Source organism: Callorhinus ursinus, unplaced genomic scaffold (assembly GCF_003265705.2).
Source record: "Callorhinus ursinus isolate GAN/ISIS: 27379988/994484 unplaced genomic scaffold, GSC_fseal_2.0 scaffold35, whole genome shotgun sequence".
In the NCBI taxonomy this organism is placed as follows: domain Eukaryota; kingdom Metazoa; phylum Chordata; class Mammalia; order Carnivora; family Otariidae; genus Callorhinus; species Callorhinus ursinus.
In genome coordinates this window covers 15,242,392-15,266,406 of record NW_027397097.1, presented here as the reverse complement: position 1 = coordinate 15,266,406, position 24,015 = coordinate 15,242,392, and the positions used below count along the sequence as shown (strand labels likewise).

The window sequence follows — 24,015 nt, the reverse complement described above, 5'->3', positions numbered from 1 at the left end:
GAGAGAGAGAGAGAGAATGAGAGATAGAGAGCACGAGAGGGAAGAGGGTCAGAGGGAGAAGCAGACTCCCCACTGAGCGGGGAGCCCGATGCGGGACTCGATCCCGGGACTCCAGGATCATGACCTGAGCCGAAGGCAGTCGCTTAACCAACTGAGCCACCCAGGCGCCCTACTCAGTAAAGAATTTTAATTATAAAATAGTTAATTGTTCTAAGCCTAATTTTAAAATTGATAATTATTTTAAATGTATTAAACATTTATTTTTTAGGATGCCTTTTACTTTTGACACATTTTAAGAATGTGTATATTCAGTATATATAGAATGCAGTTAATTTTGTCTAGAAATGATTATTTTTTTCCATGGGACTTGGATGGAGTAGATGTTAACAGTCTAAAGAGTACTTAAGTATCAAGTGTCAGATACCAAATGTGTTCACTCCATTGTGCTTGTTCTCCCTTCCCTCCCCATTTAAAAAATTTATTTAAATTTGCTTTCTATAGGCTTATTCACAAACTTATTTAGGAATGCCTTAATTTATGAAGATAGGGAAATTGGGCCTATTTTTTCACAAGTAAAAGGATAGAAGGTTTTTTCTATATAGTTTTGGAAGTCAGTCTTTTTTTTTTTTTTAAGATTTTATTTATTTGACAGAGAGAGAGACAGCGAGAGAGGGAACACAAGCAGGGGGAGTGGGAGAGGGAGATGCAGGCTTCCTGCAGAGCAGGGAGCCCAGTGTGGGGCTCCATCCCAGGACCCTGAGATCATGACCTGAGCCGAAGGCAGACGCTTAATGACTGAGCCACCCAGGCGCCCCTGGAAGTCAGTCTTAACACCGTTGGTATAAATGAAGCTCTTTATTTATTTAACAAGTTTAAAAGAGCTTTCCAAGTGACATTTGGACATGGTAAAGTTGCCATCTTTGTTAATATGTTATTAGTAAGTTGGTGCTGTTTTAAATGGAGAAAAGTATAACATGTTAACAAAAAAAAAACGCAAATTATATTTAGGGAATTCTGAGGGAAGAAATATTATAGAACAAACTAGGAATATGGGGGAAGTCAAATGATTTTTCTTTTAATATAATAGCATCTCTGTTTTAATTTGCTTTAAATGTCTAAACTAATTTAACACTGGTATTTTTCCTGTAGGGTGAATGTGTTCTCTGAGACACCTGTATGACCTCTTTGGAGCTATTACTTAATCCTTTACCTTTTTGAGTGTTCTGTTTTGATGTGAATAAACGCATTTTTACATTTACTTTTGGCAGAAAAATATTTTGATATGAAAAAGAACCAGTGCAAAGAAGGTCTAGACATCTATAAGAAGTTCCTGACTAGGATGACAAGAATCTCAGAATTTCTCAAAGTTGCAGAGGTAAACTGTCTTTAAGTTGACTGTCTCTTAACTTGCTTTTTTTGTCATTAAGTGTAGATTTTAAAGAAATAAGGCATTATCCAAATGAAAGAAACATCTTAAATATAATGAAGTATACATTCAGTCATATCCATATGCTGTATTGAATTCTTTGTTATGGTATGACTATGATGTGGTATTGAATAAGCTATATACCGTATATTTAATTCAATATTGAATATTGAAAGGTAATCTATTTTTAAATTGTTTATTTCTCGGGGAACCTGGGTGGCTCAGTCGTTAAGCGTCTGCCTTCGGCCCGGGTCATGATCCCAGGACCCAGAGAGCCCCACATCGGGCTCTCTGCTCAGCAGGGAGTCTGCTTCTCCCTCTCCCTCTGCCTGCCGCTCCCCCTGCTTGTGTTCTCTCTCTCTCTCTCTCTCTGTCAAAAATAAATAAAACTTAAAATAAATAAATAAATAAATGTTTATTTTTCTACAAAATCAGGTAGGTGGCACATAATGGTGGCAGAGATTTTTATATTTGGCATTAGCCATGTATTTTAGCATATTTATCCTGTTATGTGGTAGAGAACATTCAGTGCGAGTGCAAATCTTTTTCTTCCAGTGAGATTTGCAGCTAGAGTCACATGGTTCATAGTGTTTTGTTCCCCTACAGAAGCGAATTTAGTGTGTTTATTGTTTATCATTGATCCTGAAAACTATGAATGTAGGTTCTAGGATAATTTTATAGATGTTTAAAATATAATTTTCTAGATTTCTAGAATAGCATTATACTACTTTACTTAAATTGTTCTTTTTTTCATTATTCAGTCTAATGTAATAATGGTGAATATAATTTAAATTAGAAAATTTTCCTCAAAAGATTTTTTTTCCTATAAGAAAGCATGGAATATTTTAAAACATGAGCCAACATTTTAATTTTTTAGTGAGCTCATTAGAATGATAAACTTTAAGATGATTTATAATAACATTTCTATATCAATCTATAGAAATTGTTCTTAGCCATCCACTGATAACCTCTCCTCATTTTCTCCCCATGACACCCAGAAAACGTGTGTTCTCTAGTGTGATTTTGATTCTGCAGTGGGGTGTTAGAAACTTGGGTGCTTATGTCCTGAGTTTGAACCCTGATTTCAGCTATAACAGCTTGGTACAGGTCCTTAATCTTGGCATCCCATGGTTTCCTCCTCTGTAAAAGTACTTGCAGTAGTACTTACCTCATTGGGTTGTAAAATTGTTTAGAACAGTACCTGACTTCTAGTTTGTGTCCTGAAGACATTTGCTATTATTTTTATTCTCCCCCACCTTGAGAAAGCACATACTGGAATGCAAATGAATGTCAATCTTGGTCTTTTAAGGATAATTATTATACATTTATATTTTCTAATGAAAAAAAGTAATCTATAACCTTCAATTCAGAATCCAACAGATGTCCTATTTTGAGAACTGTTCCTCTAAGTGATTTTCTTTTCTGTTTTGATGTGTGCAAAGGATTTTAACAGGTAGCTAAATGATGTTTGAAAAGCATAGTTCATTCATTCTGGCAAATAAAATAATTGAAGGATTTAATTAGTTGAGACAAAAATATTTTACTTTTAAGATGTTCAAACTGTTCGAAACATCTTATTGAAGAATTTATCTTTTGCCAGAAACCATAATACAAATAATAAAAAGCTAATAAAACCCTGCTTTAAAAAAAATAATTTTCTGTCATTGTCACAGAAGGCATTTCTGTTGTGGTAATGCTTGCAGGCATTATCTTGCTTGCCCAGAGGCAGCTCTCAAAGAGTTTTTGTTTTCACTTTCTCTGCCCTCTGCCCATCACCAGTAGAGATGTCTTGCTAGGATAATTTTGGAAGATGACTAGGCTATAATTGATCAATTATATCAAAGTAGTTAATCTGGAACTAGCAAGTTGGTGATTCTAGCTCTGTTACCATAGTGGTATTTCAGTCTATAGTAGATGGAGTAGGATAGAATAGGACGATGAGACCTTTGAAGAAAATAACTTTACATTAGCTATTTTATGAAGTCTACTGAAGATTATATTGGATTTAAAGTATCTCTCAAGGAGAAATCAATTTTTTTTCCATTTCTTTTGTGTCAGTCATATATTAAAACAAGAAGAAGGTAGTGTTTATACTGTTTCCAGTAAATTCTTTAAGTGTTTTAATTTGTCGACTTTTTCCTTTAGCCTCTTATGTTCTTTGCATTTGATAGTTGTAGTTATTGACTTAAATTTTAAGCCTTTATTTACCTCCAGTTCTTTTGGTCTGAGATGAAATACATGGCTAATGCCATATGATGTGAGAAATAAAATATTCTTTCATGAGACTATCTTTGGGCTTGCAGATTGTGACAGCTTAGCTTACCTAGGTGCTCAGAAGATGTGGAGCTGGTAACTTAATAGTCTTATTGAATTTACCACCTCTAGTTCTCCTTTTATAACTTTCAGAGCTGTTAAAGCACATCTAAGCCCTTAGGAATATTGAATGATACCTCTGGAGATTAAATATTCTTCTGATTTTAAAGATTTCTGTCCAGAATATTGTTCACAATACTTGCCGTAAATTTCATTTTCTAAATTTTATTTTATTACTTCTTTATTATAATTTTGTTCATTAAATACAATGCTTCTGCTTCTTACAGCAAGTTGGAATTGACAGAGGTGATATACCAGACCTTTCACAGGTAAGTATATTGCATAATATCAATTCACTGTCTGCCTGTATTGCTAGGTGTGAATGGTACAAAGATGAATAATATGCAGCTCCTACTGTCAAGGAGATCAGTGTAATTTTTCTTGACAGATTTTAACATGATACATTGCTGACTGTTGTTCTAGCATTATGATCTCTTCATCTCTTATGTTGGTGGAGCTAGCCACTACTATACTATTCCTTTAGTTTATTTCCTTTAATCTCTCCAGTGCAAAGCCCAGTTTTAATGTAGGATTCTGTTGCATAGTAGTTTATCTAAACTTTCAGCTTAGATATACCTTAGACTCTGTGTTGGCTCCTGCTCTATATCAGATATGTGATCTTAGGCAAGATATTTACATTTCACTGTCTCAGGTTGTTCATTTGTAAAATGGATATAATACTAGTACCTTCCTCATAGACTCAGTAATTACATACAAGGTAGCTAGCATGTTGCCTGTTGTGCTGTAATAGCTTTTTAAATGTTAATCACTGTCAACAACATTCTCATCATCATCTCTGACAAGAGTTCTTGGAGTCTTAGACATTTTGTTGAGGTTAGGGAGTGGTGCACATGTATTCTCAGTTCAACATAGACATTAATGTTATAATCTAATATTTTTGGCTTTAATTTGTTTTCTAGTGTATCTTTCTTGTACTAAGGTAAGGTCTTGTATATAGAGAAAATGCAGAATGAAGGAAATTGTTCAAGTCATAATTGGTAGATTTAGATACCTGTAATCCAGTAACTCTTTATCTCAAATCCTAAAGAATATTTGGGGCAAGTAAATGCCACTGATGGATTTGCTTCACTGAAAGATAGTGAACAATTCTTGTCAGCTCACTTTGTTTCCTTTTGAAAGTAATTAGCTCTTCATATTAAGATTTGATACATAGCCTTTAAAGGCCAGTCTTTGTTTTTTAAAACAAAATTGAGCTAAATATCTATTTCAGTCAAATTTGATTAACTGTAGACATTTGTGTAATCAGCACACCATTCAATATATAGATCAGTTCCATCACCCCAGTTCTCAGATCCTCTTCTGGCCACTCCCTAGTCCTCTCCATAAATCAGTTTTGACTTCTAATAGCATAATTTTATTAGATCTTAAATGTAATATAAATGGAATCATCCAAGTGGTTTTCTTGTATCTGACTTCTTTTGCTCATCATAGTGTTTTGAGCTCTATGTATTGAGTGTACCATTAATTCATTCCTCTTTATTGCTGAATAGTATTTCATTGTGTGACTTCACAGTTTTGTTTATCCATTTTCCAAATGATGGACTTTGGGATTATTTGTAGTTTTTTACTGTTGTAAATAAAGCTACTAAAAACATTCTTGAACAAGTCTTTTCTTGTGGAGATAGGTTTTTATGTCTTTTGGGTAGATAATTAGGAATGGAATTGGATAGTTAAGCTAGGTGTATATTTAATTTCATAAAAAAAAATTCAGATCCTTTTTCAAGGCGGATGAATTTCAACCGACATTGTATAAGAGTTCCATTTGTTCCATATCTTCACCAGTGTTCGATGTTGCTAGTCGTGTATTTAACTTTAGCCATTCTAGTGGGTAAAAGATTGTATCACATTGATAATGTTTGTGCACTTTCAGTTACTCAGCAAGTATTTATCAATTACAGGGAACATTGCCCAACAGTATGTCAAGCTTTTAGGAGTATGTTTTTATTAAAAATTCAAATAAGTTAAATATTAAAAAAATTAATTACTTGCAGGAACCTCTTAATGTTTTCATGTTTCCATAGTCTCAGTTTTTATATTTTTGGTTATGTTTATTAATACCCCTTACTAGGTCATGCTTATGTAATAAAAATAATAATGTTATTCTTTGGTAGCTAAAACTCCACTGCTAATTAGTTCATGAGGAATATACCTATTTTTGTTACTCTCATATGTTAGGTGATACTTAATTTTTTTTGACCAGTGGCCTAATTATCATGAAAATTTTAATATTTGTACAATTTTAGGCTCCAAGCAGTCTTCTTGATGCCTTGGAACAGCATTTAGCTTCCTTGGAAGGAAAGAAAATTAAAGATTCTACGGCTGCAAGCAGGTACATTATTCTTTGTAGGGCAAAGAGCAGGAGTGATGTTTCTGAGAGAGTTGATGAATCTAGCTTAAGTTCCAAGTTATTTGACTCCCCCTTATCTTGATTAATCATTTGTAATTAATAGCATCTACCTCATAGAGTTGCTGCCAAGGATTAAATGGGTTAATACATATAAATTCTTGGAATAATTCCTGATCTTCAATAGATGTCAGCATCTCTTAAGATGATAACACTGACTACATGGTTTGTAATTATATTCATAATGTCAGTATTTCTCTCAAAGGTGATAGTGCGTTGGGGCACCTGGCTGGCTCAGTCAGAAGAGCATGCGACTCTTGATCTTGGGGTTGTGAGTTTGAGCCCCACATGGGGTGTAGAGATTACTGAAAATAAATAAAACTTAAGAAAAATGATAAATTTTAAAAATAAACTTTTTTTAAAAAGGTGATAATGCATTGGTTCATATGGTGTCTTATAATTATAAGATGCCCTTTTACAAATTTGATTAACCCCCACTATAGGCCAGTGAAATGTATGCAGTAGTAATTCTGGGACTCAAACCTATGATGTCTGACATAAAATTTCATCATCTTTCTCTAATGCCAATTCATGTGGTTGATTATTACATACTTTAATCAATCTATTGGGCTTTGAGCTGATTTCCAAGACTAAAACCAGTTAACCTACCAAATTGAACATAGCACAGATCATCTCATATTGACTGTGTAACATGAGTTTTGTGTTGGGTAGTGACTTGAGTAATTCTCATGTTTTTTTACGACAATTTTCTCTTAATAGTATGAAAAAAATTTTGTGTAAAACATTTATAACGAGAACCTTCCTTCTCTGTAGACTTTTTGATTGTTTCAGAACTTTTTTTTGTGGCAATAAAATTTAAGTAATTTTTAAAGGAAAGTGTTATTACTGGATTTTAGTACTTTTTAATTCAAATTTGTTCGTTGAATTTTCTAGTAGGTTTTTAGAAGTATAAGCCAAATTATACGGCTCACTTACCTGAGAAAGTAATGAAAAATAAAGTCAAATAGTTCAGGTATATTGACTTAACCTCATACTTTATCATAAAATTGGCTGAGTTTCTTGCATTTCTATCACAACTATATTACTCTTCCCTTGTCTTCTAAGTTGTGTCTTTATAAAATTGATTTTACATAAAATTTGAATAGATTTGCCACTTGTATGCTTAGAGTAGAAACTAATGATGTTTGGTGTGTGATAAAAGGAAAATGAGTAAAGGTCATTGAGGAGTAGTTCTTCAGGTTAGAATTCTTTACTACATGTGTTTATGTTGCTTAGAATTAACATTTGGGAATTTAATGTTGTTGGGGTTTATGGTATGGATAAAATTTTGATATAAGGGAAAGGAGGTGACTTGCTGTGTATCTGCCAGAGAGAGATGATGCATTGTGCATGTGTGACATGTTTGAAAAGGAAATTCTAGCTTGGCAAAAGACTAGCAGATAGAAAGGAGGTGCCAGGTGGACTAATGACTGAAATAAAATTGATTTTCCTTTGAAGGAACCTGTGGTCCTCTGGGATCGTGACATTTTTGGGTGTTATTATAAGGGAAACATCTAGACACACATTACTTATTACTAGTACTCATATTTTAGTGTTCCTGTATTAGTACTGCCAAAACCTAGGCTGTAAATTAGCAGAGTAATTTCCTGTGAGAAACTCCATACATTTTACCCATCAAGCTTTTCCTGGGAGCACATGAGCTCTTTCCTAATTGCATTGGTTCCTTCCCTTGGGACTTGGAAGAAGCAGTGTCCCTCAAAGTTATTGTGAACCCTTTCCAAAGTCTAACAATTTAAAAAGCAGAGAATGTTTGTATAAATTAGCTAATTACTAATAATCCTGTGGGTAGAATAGTTCATCTAAAGTACTGATTTTTACTCCATAAGGTAAGTTCATAATTGTAGTGCTTATCCATGGCTGTGTTGCCAGACCATTTCATAACTAGTTTGCAAAAAAGCAAATTACCTTTGTCCAATTACTCTAGGGCGACAACACTTTCCAACGCAGTCTCTTCCCTGGCAAGCACTGGCCTGTCTCTAACCAAAGTGGATGAAAGGGAAAAGCAGGCAGCATTAGAGGAAGAACAGGCTCGTTTAAAAGCTTTAAAGGTAGGTGTTTGCATTCTCTGTATTGGGAAAAACAAGTACAGGTGTTCATCAAGTAATTGGGACCTCTAAATAACAGTATTTCAAATGGGGTGACACTCAGTAGTCTGATTTTTCATCCTGACATTGAATGGTTGATGAAACAGGGAATACCTTTCTGCCATCAGAACAAAATTAGGTAATGCTTTTTTTCTGAAGCCTTAAAACACGTCTGCTTTCTGGATTCCTTAATGCTAGTTTCTTTTCTCCATAGGAACAGCGCCTAAAAGAACTTGCAAAGAAACCTCATACCTCTTTAACAACCGCAGCCTCTCCTGTGTCCACCTCAGCAGGGGGTATAATGACTGCACCAGCCATTGACATCTTTTCTACCCCTAGTTCTTCTAACAGGTGGGTGGAAGAGATAAAGATTACCTTTGAATACTTAGATCTAAAGACAGACTTCTCATAGAAATGTTACAGAACTTTTCAGATTTAGTTTATGATTTTGTATTCATAAATTCACACAAAGGAGGTGGTAATAGATGGTGATAGTGGTATAATTAAGAGTTTATATTTTGCATTTTTAGGAAATGGAAGATGGCTGAATTACAAATTTATACTAATTGGAATGTAGTGGGCAGATGTTTCATTTATGTACATGGATATGTAATCTGTTTCATAGTATTCTTTCATTGGATATTAAATTAAATGTCTTTCATGTCTGTTCCCAGGTGTTAAACTCAGTGATCTGGAACATAGTAAGAGTTTAGTTGCCAGGTTTCTGTGGCATTGAAGCCTACCAGCCCAACTTCAGTAATCTTGTTGCGTAAAGCTACTTAACAATGGAAATTAATATTTCCAGGCAAATTAGGATAATTGACTTTTTCTAAATTTGTCCTTTCTTTTACCTCAGAGTGGTTTAAAGTCTCAGTTTGGAAGTCAGATTCTGGTTTGAATCTTGGTTGTTATTACTTTTCTTTTCTTCCATCTTTTTTTTTTTTTTTTTAAACTTGTTTCCAAATAAGATGTATGGTACAAGTCAGTGGTTCTCAATCTTTAGTAAGCATCAGAATCACCTGGAGAGTTTCTGAAGCCACAGATTTTTGAGTCTCACCCTCAGAGTTTCTGATTCAGTAGGTATAGGGTAAGTCCCAAGATTTTTCATTTGCAGCAGACTCCCCGGTGGCTAGTATAGGATTTAGCACAGTGCTTAATTAGCACAAGGTAAATGCTCCACAGAGAGGGTTTTCTTTGATTTTGTTGTTGCTGTTTATTTTATTAACTCATTCTTAAAAGGTCTTCCCTCCCACCTACTGAGTCCTCTCATAGCTCAGTGTAACTTTTACTTAGTTGTTACCTCTTCCCTAAAGACAGAGTCTGTCTTAGGAGAGGTAAATGGAAAAGATGTTGAATGTTTGAGAATTAAATTATTAGATAAGTAATTTGACTATGTTCTATTTCACTTAATACACTCAAAGTTTTTACCTTTTTAATTGTAATTGAGGGCAGATCTTACAGCCTGTTTTAGAATGCTTATTGCCTATTCTGTTTTTTTTTTCCTCAAGGTACTAAATGCATTTGTATTTTTACTTATCTATCAAAACTATTTTTTACGTCTTAAAAGACATTTTGTTTTTGAGTAAGTTAAAAATAATCTGTGCTATAGTATACATAATGCTTTAATTCATGGAAACTCTAGGATTTTTTTTTTGAGTTGTTATTCCTTAATCACATAACAGTCTTAACATATCCTGTAAATAGTGCCCCCTGGAGTGTGGCATAGGGTAGCTCTTTTGTAAGTTTATATCATATATGCATGTATAATTTTTTCCTGTATTGTTGGTATATTTGGATATTGAAGCAATAGAATTGAAGTTAACAGGTATCTTACTTTGCTAGGGGTATTACTATTACAAATGTAATTGAAGTTCTTTGAAGATTAAAAGTAAGAAAACAAATTTCCTTACAAAAATTAAAATTGCCAGGATGTTTCGTATTTCAGAATCATGTTGTTTAGGTTCATTTCAGTAAGGAAATCAATATTTTCCTGGGGCAGTCACTGATCTTTCCAGAAGGGCTATAATTATTTGAATCCTATATAAACAAAATACGGTACTTGAATATTTTTTTCCAAACCTCCTTAGAAATACACTGTTATAAATAAAAATATGCTCTTATATATATAAAAGATACGCAACTGTTATCTTGCTGAAACTGTTCCTCCTTTTGGGGTTTACATTACTGGGGACTTTTTTCACTTTTAATGTTTTTATTTACTGGGCAGGAGAAAGGGGGTGGCTGATACAGCAATGTTTACCTAATAAATAAATAAATCATCTTTTCAAAATATTTTCCTAGCACATCAAAGCTACCAAATGATCTGCTTGATTTGCAACAGCCAACTTTTCACCCATCTGTACTTCCTATGTCTACTGCGTCTCAGGTAGCAAGTACATGGGGAGGTAAGCATTAAGGAATTCTGCTTTATATGTTGTATAGGCCACTCCCTTCCCATTTTGTAGTGTTTCACTTATTTGTGTAATTTTTGGTTACACTTGATACGTGAGAACTTGAAAAATATTACAGTGGCAAAGAAGTCATTTTGTTCCTTGAAGATGTTTTCATGTATTTGTAAATGTAATTTTGGAATTTCTGTTTCAATTAAATTATGAAATGAAGTTTTAATGAAGGTGAAGAGGAAGGACCCAGTGTATGTTGAAGTATGAAATCATTCTTTCAGTGTTGAATATCTGTTCCATAATCAGAAAATGCCTAAGGGTTATTTTGTTTTTGGTACAGAAAAAAAAGTGACTTTAGGGAGAAAGAAAACTCCTGTCATGTAAATATATGATAAGGTTCTAATAAAACTCATATGGTGTTATCAGGCAGTGAACTTTGTTCTGACTGGGAATGTCATGACAGTCTTTATGCTACTTGTATTTAGTTCAGACCTATAAGATTTTGGTATTCAAAGAATTTTCCACTAATAGGAACAGGAATGTTTGCTGCCCTGGAGTAGTTACTGATCTTAGGGTAACTATATCATGATCATTGACCTGGCATCTTCGAAGGATTGAACCTCTAGTCCATGTTAGTTTTTAAGCAGTTTTGTTTAGGCATATAATATGTTTTCAAAATTACTTCATTTGGTTGGTTGTGTTTGTTTGTATATATGTATTATTTTACGAACACTCAAAAATTGTTTGTGAGTAAAAGGGGAGATATTCTGAGCCAAGGATACTGTCCACAGAACAATAGAGAATGGTCAGCTACCTTAAAAGTTCTGTTGGCTCACGTGTAAAATCTGAATTGATCAGTTTACCTCTCATAGCAAGATAAAGTAATTGTTCTAGAGAATTTTTATGTTAATATGAATTAGACTTGTTTCATCTATATTTTAATGATTCGAGTTTTAAGAACTTTTTCATTATTTTTTATAGTTACTTCTTGACGTTCTATTTAGTATAATAAGTTTGTTCAATGAGTGGATGTTTTCTTTTTTTCTGGACAGGTTATTTCTGGTTCAAAATATGGCAGGGAACAGGAATAGTGAAACACTAAAACACTAGATTTCTAGACTAACCTTGTGAGCCATGACTTGATTAAAAAACCGACTTAAAAGATTAGTTTAATTTAGCTAAATCTTAAGATCTCAGAGTTGATTTCTAAAACTGATAAGCTAGTTTAAAGTCAGTAAACTAGTTTAAAGTCAGTAAGGGGTGCCTGGGTGGCTCAGATGGTTAAGCGTCTGCCTTCGGCTCAGGTCATGATCCCGGGTCCTGGGATCGAGTACCACATCGGGCTCCCTGAGCCGGCTTCTCCCTCTGCCTCTCTCTCTCTCTCTCTGACTCTCATGAATAAATAAATAAAAAAAAAAGTTTAAAGTCAATAAATATTTTAGAATTATCTGAATGAAATGTAGACAGCAAATTAAGGTTAAGAAAGTAATTTTTTTTTTTTTAAGATTTTATTTATTTGACAGAGAGAGAGCAGGAACACAAGCAGGGGGAGTGGGAGAGGGAGATGTAGGCCTCCCGCCGAGCAGGGAGCCTGATGCGGGGCTCAATCCCAGGACCCTGGGATCATGACCTGAGCTGAAGGCAGACGCTTAACGACCGAGCCACCCAGGCACCCCAAGAAATAATTTTTTTTTTTTTTAAAGATTTTATTTATTCATGAGAGACAGAGAGAGAGAGAGAAGCAGAGGGAGAAGCAGGCTCCCAAGGAGCAGGGAGCCCGATGTGGTACTCGATCCCAGGACCCCGGGATCATGACCTGAGCCGAAGGCAGACGCTTAACCATCTGAGCCACCCAGGCGCCCCCCAAGAAATAATTTTTAAAGATCCTAATGATATGTCCTAATTTTAGGATTTTTAATCTGGCGAAATTTACATGCTTATTTTCTGCTTATTGTGAATTGTTTTAGAAGTTTAGTAGAATTGACATGACCATGTAAGCAGTTTTAGCTTGCTTACTCCCCTTTAAAAAAAAAAAACCAGACACACTGTTTAGATTTCTAAAGTTAAGGCTGAAAGTTGTTGTTCTTTTTTTTTTTAAAGATTTTATTTATATGACAGAGAGACCCACAGCGAGAGAGGGAACACAAGCAGGGGGAGTGGGAGAGGGAGAAGCAGGCTTCTCACAGAGCAAGGAGCCCGATGTGGGGCTTGATCCCAGCGCCCTGGGATCATGACCTGAGCTGAAGGCAGACGCTTAATGACTGAGCTACCCAGGCGCCCCTGAAAGTTGTTTTTCTAAATGGATGAGAAATTTTACACAAGTCTTAGTGAGAACTGATACATTTCAAAGAAACTGAACTGTGAAGTTTTTTGTTTGGACACCATATATAATTAGTTCTAATAATCACAAGTTAAAGTTTTGGCTTGGAATTATTGAACTCACATGAAGGCAGATAGACTATTATTGTGGGAGAATAATTTCAAGTAATTTCAGTGTAAGAGTTGTTTAATGTCCTGTTAGAAGAAATCATTTCATAGCAGTCTGTGGGTGAATACTGTATGTTGGAATATACTTAATCATGTTTTATTTTCCTGTTTTAGGTTATTTTGCTCTTGGTACTATTTCCATCAAAATTTCCTTCATATTAACATTAGGCTTGCTATGTAAAAGTGAGACTGTTAAAAATATTAAAAATACAAATCAAGTACAGTGGGAGCAGAGGCTATAGCAGTTGACCATTATTTTTCCAAAGGCTTATCGTTATATATGAGGAAAGGACAGTGATGTTTACTGTGAACCTCTCAACTTAAGAATTAAATCTTGTCTTGGCTTTCAAAAAAAGACACTTGATTCCTGAGCTGGTGATAATTTCAGAGTTTTGACTTCTGTGTAATTGGATAGCTGAAGAGTGTTTTAAGTCAAGAACTTTGAATACTTCCTAAATCAGTCAATGTATTTTTTATATCCAGGACTTGGGTTAAGATTTTTTACTTTATTTTTGAAATTTAAGTTAGACTGAGATAAATAAATAAATGATGTAAATAAAACGTTTTGATCATAACATTGTTAAAAGTTTTTTGAAATTAACAATTTACCTAACATTTGAAATATGTAATGTCTTACATCATGCTGCTTTTATAGCATGTGGCAAACCAAAGGTATGATTTTTTTTGATAATCCTAAAATCTTATTCTAGGTTTGTCTTGCTTTCATATGCTAAAATGGTTTTTAATAGCAGAGTTGGTATTTTTTTATAACAGATTTGGTAGTTCTTATAAAGCACCATAGAGATGTTGTATATTCCCAGTCACAGATAAGTTAGGATGTTGAGTTAAAGGGAACTAAGGTTTGAATGTTTATATAAAAGGCATTTAAGATTCCACCTAAAAATGAGCATGAAAGAGAGAACACAAGCTCTTCTGTTCCCCTTATTGCATTTTTAATGAGCCTTTGATTTTTCAAGAAATGGTCTGGAGTCTGAACAAAGCACTTGGTGTTGAATACTAATATGTGAGAAGATTTAAGTTTATATCACCTTTAAAACTTTGTGTTATAGCAAATCTAAAAATGAGCAATATTATCAGCTCAGTACACTGATGTGTATCTTAAGCTAGATTTCAAAATTTAATTCAGGTGAAAAAGAATTTCCATTCTGAAGTTTAATTTGCTTTACTCTCAGCTGGCATGAAACACAATGCTTTATGAAAAACTTGTGTCAATGTAGGTATCTAGTATCTAGGACCTCAACATTAAAATATGACTGCTGTTTTAATCCTCACCTTTTTTGGATTATTTTTCTTTGCTATTGTAACATAAAACTAAACTTTCAAGTGAATAATGATAAAAATAATGGAAAAAATGATTTTTTAAAAAGTTTAACGAAGTTAGAGTAGTTGCCAGTCTGGTGAATAAAGTTTAAGTGGGGATAGCTGGAACATTATTTCTTTTTTATCTTAATGAATTTGTTTTTATTATTGATAGTATAGTATCCACTAACAGATAAATATTATTTAATATTTTGTCAAGTAGATTAAGAACTTTTTTCTTACTGTTTAATGGACCTAAATACAGGTGCGCTTGCATGTTTCTGCATAATCTTCTCTAGGATGTTTCATATAATAGAGAATGATTGATAATAAGTACTTAGGTAGAACTTAATCATTCATCAGAGCAGCAGATCACTAATGACTTTTCCCAAACGTGTCTTTTCTCATAAACTAATAGATCTGTAATAGAAAAATGTGTTTTTTCAAATGACTTCTCTCTTGGCTTCTTTTGCATGGAAAAACTAGAGATGTTTTGGGTCCAACCATGTATAACATACTTTAAAAACGTCATGCCACTATTCAATATTCTAAAATAGTACTTTCAACAAATCGATTAGCTCTAAACAATACATCTCCTTCTTTACGCAGAAAGGAGTTAGAGTGGTCATCATTACAGTTTTATTTTAGGACAGAAAACCTTTTTCTTGTATCTATTTTCTGCTTCTTATTTCTCAATTAACTTTTTTGGATTTTTCCCTGTTCCATTTATTGAGGAGTGGAGAGATGGGAAAGGTGTTAAACATGATCATTTTAGTTTGAATACTATATCAGTGAATTTTGGTCATTTGTAAGACTTTATTTTTGGGTGTGAGTTGATGTTCCATAGGAATGCTTAATTCCTAGAAAAGGTCCTGTGTGATAGAAAAATTAAAGTTTTTTAAAAAGATTCTGTATAAGCCAGTGACCTCAGTATTTTCTTGATATTTTCCTTTTTTAAATAGGTTGTAGGGTTTGTGGAACACCTGCTTTGAATTTATTGACTTTAGGAGAAAGTGTGTTTGTAGTGAATGAGCTGGTCCTTAGGCTATTTTTGTGTTTTTATTGTTTTATCTTACAGTCTTAGAGTAAGATACAGTGCTTAATACTATACTGTTAAGTGAGCATCACAAACTAGACTAGAGTAGGCAAGAACAGGCTGCTTGCTTAAAGTACAGAACAAGGAGGTTAAGAGTGTTTTTGCTGCTAATGATGAATGGTTTTCAATCATTAGAATGATGGTTATCTTGAATGAGGTATAGGTACAGTAAATATCTGATTCTAAAATAACTTTAGAGATAGGCTTTGATAATAATACACATTTGGTACCATCCTAATATGGAACAGTACTTTTATCATTCCTTTAGCATTATTAAAGCCTTAATGATTTGGCTTTAGAACTCTTAACTGGACCTTCAGAGTGGTTCCCAGTCCGCTAAATGGCCACGAGTCTTTTGTCTCTATTCTTAATTTTTCTAAAATTCCTTTCCGGTTTCTAAATCATTAGACCCTTTCTTCATCTTTATTTTTTTTATTTCCTACCTCTGAACCCTTTATAATACTTACCCCACATGTTATAAATAGCTCTTTACCCCTAATTCTCTTTGTTTTTTGAAATTTCACTTGTGCCACACACATATTGGTTGTTTATATCTGTTACTTGAATAAACATAGCTATGCCATGAAAGCCAATACATTCCCATGTAAGGTGGGGAACATGGTCCAGGGTGGGTGGCTCTTTTATAGATGCATTTTGGTTATTCTCTTTTTTACCTGACTGTTGGCTTCCTGATGTTGGAGAGCAGATCTGTCCTTAGTATGCTACAGATGTTAATTAGACACATAAATGTTTTCTTGTAAGGATTCATTTTAAAAGATGTTAAATGTAGTTCTTCCATCTTGATGATGATGATTAGGTATTTTGCACTTAAGATTAATAAACAATAATATAGCAGCTACTTTTCACTTTGCATCTTTTGACTAATTACAATACTAATTAATTTACTTCCTTTCTTCATTTTGCTGTAATGCACTTGGACTGCACAGATCCTTTCTCTGCTACTGTAGATGCTGTTGATGATGCCATTCCAAGCTTAAATCCTTTCCTCACAAAAAGTAGTGGTGATGTTCACCTTCCCATTTCTTCAGATGTATCCACTTTTACTACTAGGACACCTACTCATGAAATGTTTGTTGGTAAAGTACCATTTAACCTTTCTTTCCAATTAATGTTTATACTGCCTAAGTATTTTTTACGTATTCATTAATTATTTTTAAGGCACTGCAATAATTATTTTGGATTTTAATATCAAATTTTAAAATAAACTAAAGAGCAATAATGTAGTAACATTTTTAAATTAGTATCCCTAATTTTATTTAATCCAAGTTTTTAGGAAAGGAAATTTCCTTTGAAGTTGTGTTTAAGTGTTTTGTTCTCTGTCATATGATAGTGTGATACGCAAGCTGTCTAACATCATTTGCCACATTTTTCCCCCCACATTTTGTTTATTAATTCAGAGAGTTGGTTATAGGGTAACATCTCTTAAACTTACTGACATGTGCGTGCTTATATCTTTCCCTCTGTGTTTGGGAGAGAGGGTGGTTATCACTCTCAGTAGCTATCTTCATTTTTTTTTTTTTTTAAACTGTGAATAGTACAATTTTAGATTGTCTCAAATCCATACATACCCTTTGTCCCATTCTTAAGGATTTCACTTCATTGTTAGCCTGGAGATAAAAGACAAGTAGAAAATGAAAAACAACTCATCTAAATCACCTTTGGTTGTGGTATAAAAATCCGTAAAAAGGTAAAGTTTTACTCCAGAGCTGTACAAGGAAATGTAAATTTTTGAGTATATACTAACCTGAAATTAACATTTTTGAATTCTGCTGAAAAGATGCTGAACACCTCTTAAAAGATGGTGAAACTGCTTTTATTCAATTCAGAGAATAAGGTGATGCAAATTGAAATCTTTGTTTAAAGCAGCATGCAGAAAGTCATCTGTGTACCCTAAATAGATCATGTAGCCACATTCTGAACATTCTGTTCGATATATCTGAGGGGGTGGAAGAGAGGTGACTAGAAAAGAGTAGAGATTTGAGAAAGATCCAAGGCAGGTGCTGTCATTATATATAACTAGTCTCATAGCTCCAAATCGTAATAATTAATTGCAGGCATTCCTTCATGTCATTGTAACACATTACAAATTAAATAAAAAGTGGTTGAAACTAAATTTCGTATTTCGCTACTCTTTAGAAAATTTGTGAAATGCTGCACCTTATTTGCTTGGTAATAAAGGGTTACTCGAGTTATCCTTAGAATGTGGTTTTCTAATAAGTTTATATTTTCTTTGTACTTATTGAATATGAACTAGAGCATATTCAGTGAGTATGGCTTCCTGTGTCTTTTTAAGTCAGTTGCTTTAATTTGGGGTATGAGACAGATATGTCTTTACTTGGGGGCTTATAATTTCCATCTTTTAGGTCAGAGCAGTGCATGTGCTTCAGTATGTCAGTCTTCTATTCACCCCAGAGGGACAGAGTGGAGGGCGGTAACCTTAAATGCTAAAGGCCATAGCTATTTCACATTGAAACAGCAGCAGAGTAAAAATATAAAAAACCATCGTGAGAGAGTTAATTATTAAGCTTTTCAAGGAAAGCCTGTAACAAAAGGAATATACTAGAAGTGTCATTTTCCTAATGTTTTTTAAGTTTAAGGCCTGTGGTTTGGGGCAAGAGGAAGACCAAAAAACAAAGAAAGATAGTAAAGTTGATGGCCATCAAGGTGAGTAGGAATATTTGAAGATTAAAATCCTAGAATTGGTGATTTTAGGCTTGTGAGGACCTCCAGAGAATATTTGGTCAAGTTCTCAACTCTCATATTGATAATAGAATTACTACCATTTTTATGGATGGATCACCTGAGTCCGAGAAAAGTTAATGTACTGAGACAACCCAGCTAATAGGAGCAAAAGCTTGAAGCAGGAGTCTGGCAGCTTTGCTTTACAGTGCCCTTTCCTTGTGGAAGTGTAAACTTTATTTAAATTCTGTTTAGTGTTTATTTAAACTAAGATTTAAATAATCTTTATCTAAACTCTGTTATTCTTTGAGTGTAAATAGTACAAATGAAAGTACAAAGTATACTTTTTAAAAAAAATCACATCTGCCAAGTTTTGTCATTAGCAAAAACTTACTGTTCAGTACTTAAACGTTTTTGTAAAAGTGAGTTCAGAATGGGAAAATATAAATCACTCTTGTCAACCTAGGCATTAGTCTGGAACAAGGATCAGTAAACCTTTTCTTAAAGGGTCAGATTGTAAATATTTTTGGCTCATGAGCCACATAGTCTCCATTACAGCTACCAGCTTTGGGATTATAGCATGAAGATAGCCGTAGGCAATACATAAATACGCGTTTGGCTATGTTCCAATAAAACTTTATTTACGAAGATATGCAGCTGTAGTTTGCTAATGTCTATCCTAAGAAGAGGCTTTGTAATAAGAAGCCTTTTAATTCACATTAAAAGTTCTGAGAAGTAAGGTTGTATAATAAAAATTCCAACAATTTCTTACTCAGAGTATTGAGAGCAGGAAAGGACGACCCAAGGTATGTCATTCCTAGAGCTTTGTTGTCTAATTAGCCACTAGCTATTGTCATTTAAACTCTAAATTACAAATAAATTTTTAGTTCCTTAGTTGTACTAGCCACATTTCTATTGCTCAGTGACTAGTGGCTACCATATTGCACAGAGCAGATTTGTAATACTAGAAAGTTTTTTGGATAGTGCTTCTCTTTAAAGTGGTCAGCAAACTTTTTGTGTAAAGAGCCAGATAGTAAATATTTCAGACTTTACAGGATACATAAGATCTCTGTTGTATATTCTTCTTTTATTTTCTTTCATTTTTTTTTTAAACAACCCTTTGAAAATGTAAAAACCGTTTTTAGCTCATATGGCCATATAAAAATAGGCCTCTGGCTATAATTTGCCAACCTCTGCTCTAAAGGATTAAGAATGACCCAGAAAAATCAGAACAGCTACATAGACACCCTCTAACCCTTCCAGAGGAGGACATTGATCTGATGATGTGAACCTCAGTGTACGAAGTAGCTTGTCCTCATTAAAGCAATTATAAGTCAAGAGGAGTGGGGTTGTGGTCCCAGCTATGCCATGTCTGTGACCTTGTTCAGGCCTGCTTACTCATCGGTAAGAGAAGACATCAGAAGATGTGTTAATATTGCCTAAAAAGCCAACTGCTGCTGATTTCTCTAAGGAAATACATGTTGGTTATTTTTAAAATTTTGTTGTGAATATATTTTAAATAGAGTATTCATAATGGAGACTTAAGTGCTTTTTAAAGTAAGTTGTAATTTGAAGAACACTAAGAGCTTGGACTCTCCTGTTTTTGTTTTTGTTTTGTTTGTTGGTTTGTTTTTTTAATTACTCCATTCCACTCTTAACTGTTCCTCCTCATTTTTCTCTTTTCCTTTTTTTCTGTCCTTCCCCCCCCCCCCCATGTATGCCTTGTCAGATTCTTTTTGTGGCACTCAAGCTTATCCTAGTACTACCCTTATGTGCCATGAGCCTTCTACTGTAGCTGGTTTATTCGGAGGTAGGTAATGGTATCTCTGAAGTTTATCAATTTATTTATGCAGGAGGGAGTTCTTTGTTTTCTTTAAAATGAGTTTTTTTTTTAATTTGGTAAGAAAATACTTGCTTTTGAAGAACAGATCATTTTTCCCCTAATTTTGTTTGTCTTGATTAAACACAGGATTGTTTTGTGAATGGATGCTTGTTATCTGCCTACTTTAATCTATACTCAAAAGGTTCACATTTTCAGATGAGCTTATAACATTACAAGCTTATGGAATTTAAAGCTCTTTGTATAGATGTTAGTGATAGAACACTAAATAATTTTGCCTTGAGCAGTTGTGGCATTCTCCTAGAAACAAGGGTACTTTTCCAGCACTGCAAAGGCAGAAGAAATAGGGAACAGTTTCCAGAGAGGCATGGCCATTTTGATACTCATTTCTATCTTTCCAAACATGTTCTGGGCCATTGCAGTGGTAATGAAACCCCAAAATTCAGCTGATTTTTTTTTTTTTTCTTTTTTGGTGCATAGGAGTTGATTACCTTAGTTCAATTGGCATGAAAAAGTAGGTGTGACACAACTGAAGAATTGAGGTTCTTGACTAGCAGACTTGGGCATGATTAAAAGTATTTAAAAATGGAATTTATGAGGACATTTGATAGAAAGTGTGTGTTTAGAATCCAGTGAATTTGCATTTGAATTCGTTTGAATTCCAATTCTGCTTCCTTACCTGTGTGACTTGAAACAAGTATTTAACCTTTCTAAGCCTATGAAAATTGGGATAATAATAACTTCTGGGATTGTCATGAGGTTTACATATATGACTGTATAAAATCTAGCACTATGCCTGGTACGTAGAATTATCATTAAAACTACCATTGAAAACCATCTTGTTTATGCAAATCATTTTATATTTGGAATGTACTTTTTAACCTAAATTATTATATAATCAGATACAGCCTTGAACACTTTTTTCATTGCTTTTAGACTTTAAAAAATTGCCATGGTTGTTGACTTTTTTGGCCCAGCATTTGCTGTGAGAAGCTCAAGAATTTCATATAACTTTAATGGCTGAATAAATATAATTAATTATTATAGCTGTAAGAATAGAATTTTCTTTTTCTGCCTACTAGTTTATATAATACTTAGGATATAAATACTTAAGATGAACTGAAAACCCCTAAAAGATTCTGGAAACACACAATTTAGGGTTTAAGTCTTGGTTTTGCCACTTAATAAATCTTTGACCTTGAGTAACATTGTTTAATCTCTTTGTTTCCTCATCTGTAAAATGAGGATAATAATGACTATCTCAATAGGGTTATTGTGAAGTTTAAATAATACACTGTTTATAAAGCTCTTACATAGTGTTTAATAGGGTTTAATATTAGAAGTTACTTTCACAAAAAGTATGAGATCTGATTTATTATGGAACTGCTACCAAAATCCCTTAACAAAACAGTACATTTTTTTTTTAAAGATTTTTTATTTATTTGAGAGAGGGAGAGCGAGAGAGAGAGAGAGCACGAGAGGTAAGAGGGTCAGAGGGAGAAGCATACTCCCCGCTGAGCAGGGAGCCCGATGTGGGACTTGATTCCGGGACTCCAGGATCATGACCTGAGCCGAAGGCAGTCGCTTAACCAACTGAGCCACCCAGGTGCCCCAAAACAGTACATTTTTCTGGAATGTGTTTGGAATGCCTTTCTGTCCCCAAAGTTTGTTCATCTTGTACCTTTCAGTTAATTTATTATTGTCCTCTTGAGATTTGCTCTGCCAGGCAGTGGTTTCTAAATGTTAATCTATCAATTAGTGATGGTCAGTGGCAGAGTTTTCATTGGCCTTGGTGAAATGAAAGAGTCGTCAATTCAATATCATGATTATTTTAAACAGTTAACCTTAACTCAGAGAGCCTTTTCATCTTTTTTTTTTGTCCATAAATTTTCTTTTTGAAATGGTGATAGTAGCTTTTAATCTTTAAGTAACTTTTAAAAATTAAATCCTAACAGTATCCAAAAATATGACTTGGGATAAACAGCCCTTAAGTTGATAATGTTCATTGAAATGAAAATGCAGAATTCTTACCTTGAAGATGTATTACTACTTAAAAAAGATTGTTACTTTGAACTACATTGCTTATTTCCCTGGGAGCCAGTCAGCTATTAAAATTTATTAAAAATTTCTTTTTACTTTTTGCATACCTAGAGGTGTTTTAAATTTGAGGTGCTAGCCCTGGATTACTTTATATCCTCTCAAACATTTTATACTTTTAGGTAATTGTCTTATAATTACACAGATTGATGCCCCTAGGGACCTCAGGAAATGGCTCCTCTCTTTACAGAAAGTAATAAATGGATTACTATAAAAGATAGGCTTATCTCTGATAATAACCAAATTCTAGAAAGCTAGGATAAAATAGGAGAAAACAGGAATTTGATATGCTGTCCTAGTTATAAATTACTGTTCTGTGTATTTTCTAAACTTTGGAGACCAGCCAAGGTACCGATTCCAGAATCATTTAAAGAACAATACGTGTACTTCTTACAATTAAGCACGGTAGATTTTTGTCTTCCTTGAGTAGATACATCAGTTCTTTTTGTAAGGAGTAATGAGAAGAACCAGTGAGCCCATGGTGTAATTCTTAAACAGCTTGTACACTTTAAAATATTAAAATTCGTAAGTCTAGAAATCTGGGAACCTCTTGATGAATGGTCAGATAAATTATTTTGTACTTTGATAGTGTTTGTGTTCTCATTGTATGACCATTGTGGTGTTTTTTTTTTTAAGATTTTATTTATTTGAGAAAGAGACAGCTTGAGAGAGAAGGAGAGAGAGAGAGCACAAGCAATGGGGAGGGGCAGAGAGAGAGGGAGAAACAGACTGCCTGCCCCTGAAATCATGACCTGATCCGAAGGCAGACCTTAACTGACTGATCCATCCAGGTGTCCCTGACCATTGTTTTTCAGAGTGGTTTAAGAATTAAGTAATTATGGAATAAGAACTTTTTTTTTTAAAGATTTTATTTATTTATTGGACAGAGAGAGACAGCGAGAGCAGGAACACAAGCAGGGGGAGTGGGAGAGGGAGAAGCAGGCTTCCTGCTGAGCAGGGAGCCCGATGTGGGACTCAATCCCAGGACCCTGGGATCATGACCTGAGCCGAAGGCAGACGCTTAACGACTGAGCCACCGAGGCGCCCTGGAATAAGAACTTTTTAAAAAAGATTTATTTATTTATTTGAGAGAGTGCATTTGCTTGCGTGCATGAGCAGGGGGAGGGGCAGAAGCAGAGGAAGAGAGAATCCCAAGCAGATTCCCCGCCGAGGGCAGAGCCTGGACTCTGGGCTTGATCCTAGGACCCTGCGATCATGACCTGAGCCGAAACCAAGAGTCAGCAGCTTAACCGACTGAGCCACCCAGGTGCCCCTGGAATAAGAACATTTTTAAAAATTTGTGCCCAGTGGAATACTCATGCTAGATCTAAAATGCTACTTTTAAAGGGGGAACCTAAGGATTAGTGGATTGTAACTTTCAGAATCCTGTTACTTCTCAAATGAACTTAAACCATATTGCATTTAATTAACCATTGAAGAGAGGAAGGAAGGTGAGAGAAATAATGGAAGGTGGGGCAGGGGGAAGACTCCTGGATCTAAGTAGAATCTAAGTAGATTCATATTTTTTAAAGTACCATAGAATACTTACTTCATTACGAAGTGATCATTTACATTGTGTATATATTTGGCTTCATGCAAAGTCCTGGAATTTTAGATGTGTTTAGTTTTTTAAAAATCATTAGTATACAAAATTAAGGTAAAAAGATAAGCAAAGCTTTTACTTTTGTAATGAAACAAACAGTAGTTCAACTTCAGTTGCTCTTTTGTCAGTTTTCTTTGTCAG

At 34.2% G+C, this 24,015-nt stretch overlaps 1 protein-coding gene across 18 annotated transcripts in view; it reads left to right on the top strand.

Moving 5' to 3' along the window:
- Positions 1 to 24,015, top strand: part of PICALM (phosphatidylinositol binding clathrin assembly protein) — a 105,827-nt gene that overhangs the window by 56,607 nt on the left and 25,205 nt on the right. For 7 of the 18 annotated variants that reach the window (XM_073879832.1, XM_025894286.2, XM_025894285.2 and 4 more), the window contains 8 exons: positions 1,269 to 1,375; positions 4,027 to 4,068; positions 6,064 to 6,149; positions 8,170 to 8,293; positions 8,544 to 8,680; positions 10,631 to 10,734; positions 16,582 to 16,731; positions 20,064 to 20,144. In XM_073879832.1, coding sequence (XP_073735933.1) covers positions 1,269 to 1,375; positions 4,027 to 4,068; positions 6,064 to 6,149; positions 8,170 to 8,293; positions 8,544 to 8,680; positions 10,631 to 10,734; positions 16,582 to 16,731; positions 20,064 to 20,144 — 831 coding nt within the window. The remainder of the gene's footprint in view (positions 1 to 1,268; positions 1,376 to 4,026; positions 4,069 to 6,063; positions 6,150 to 8,169; positions 8,294 to 8,543; positions 8,681 to 10,630; positions 10,735 to 16,581; positions 16,732 to 20,063; positions 20,145 to 24,015) is intronic. The other 11 variants (XM_025894294.2, XM_025894291.2, XM_025894293.2 and 8 more) reach the window with 4 other exon arrangements.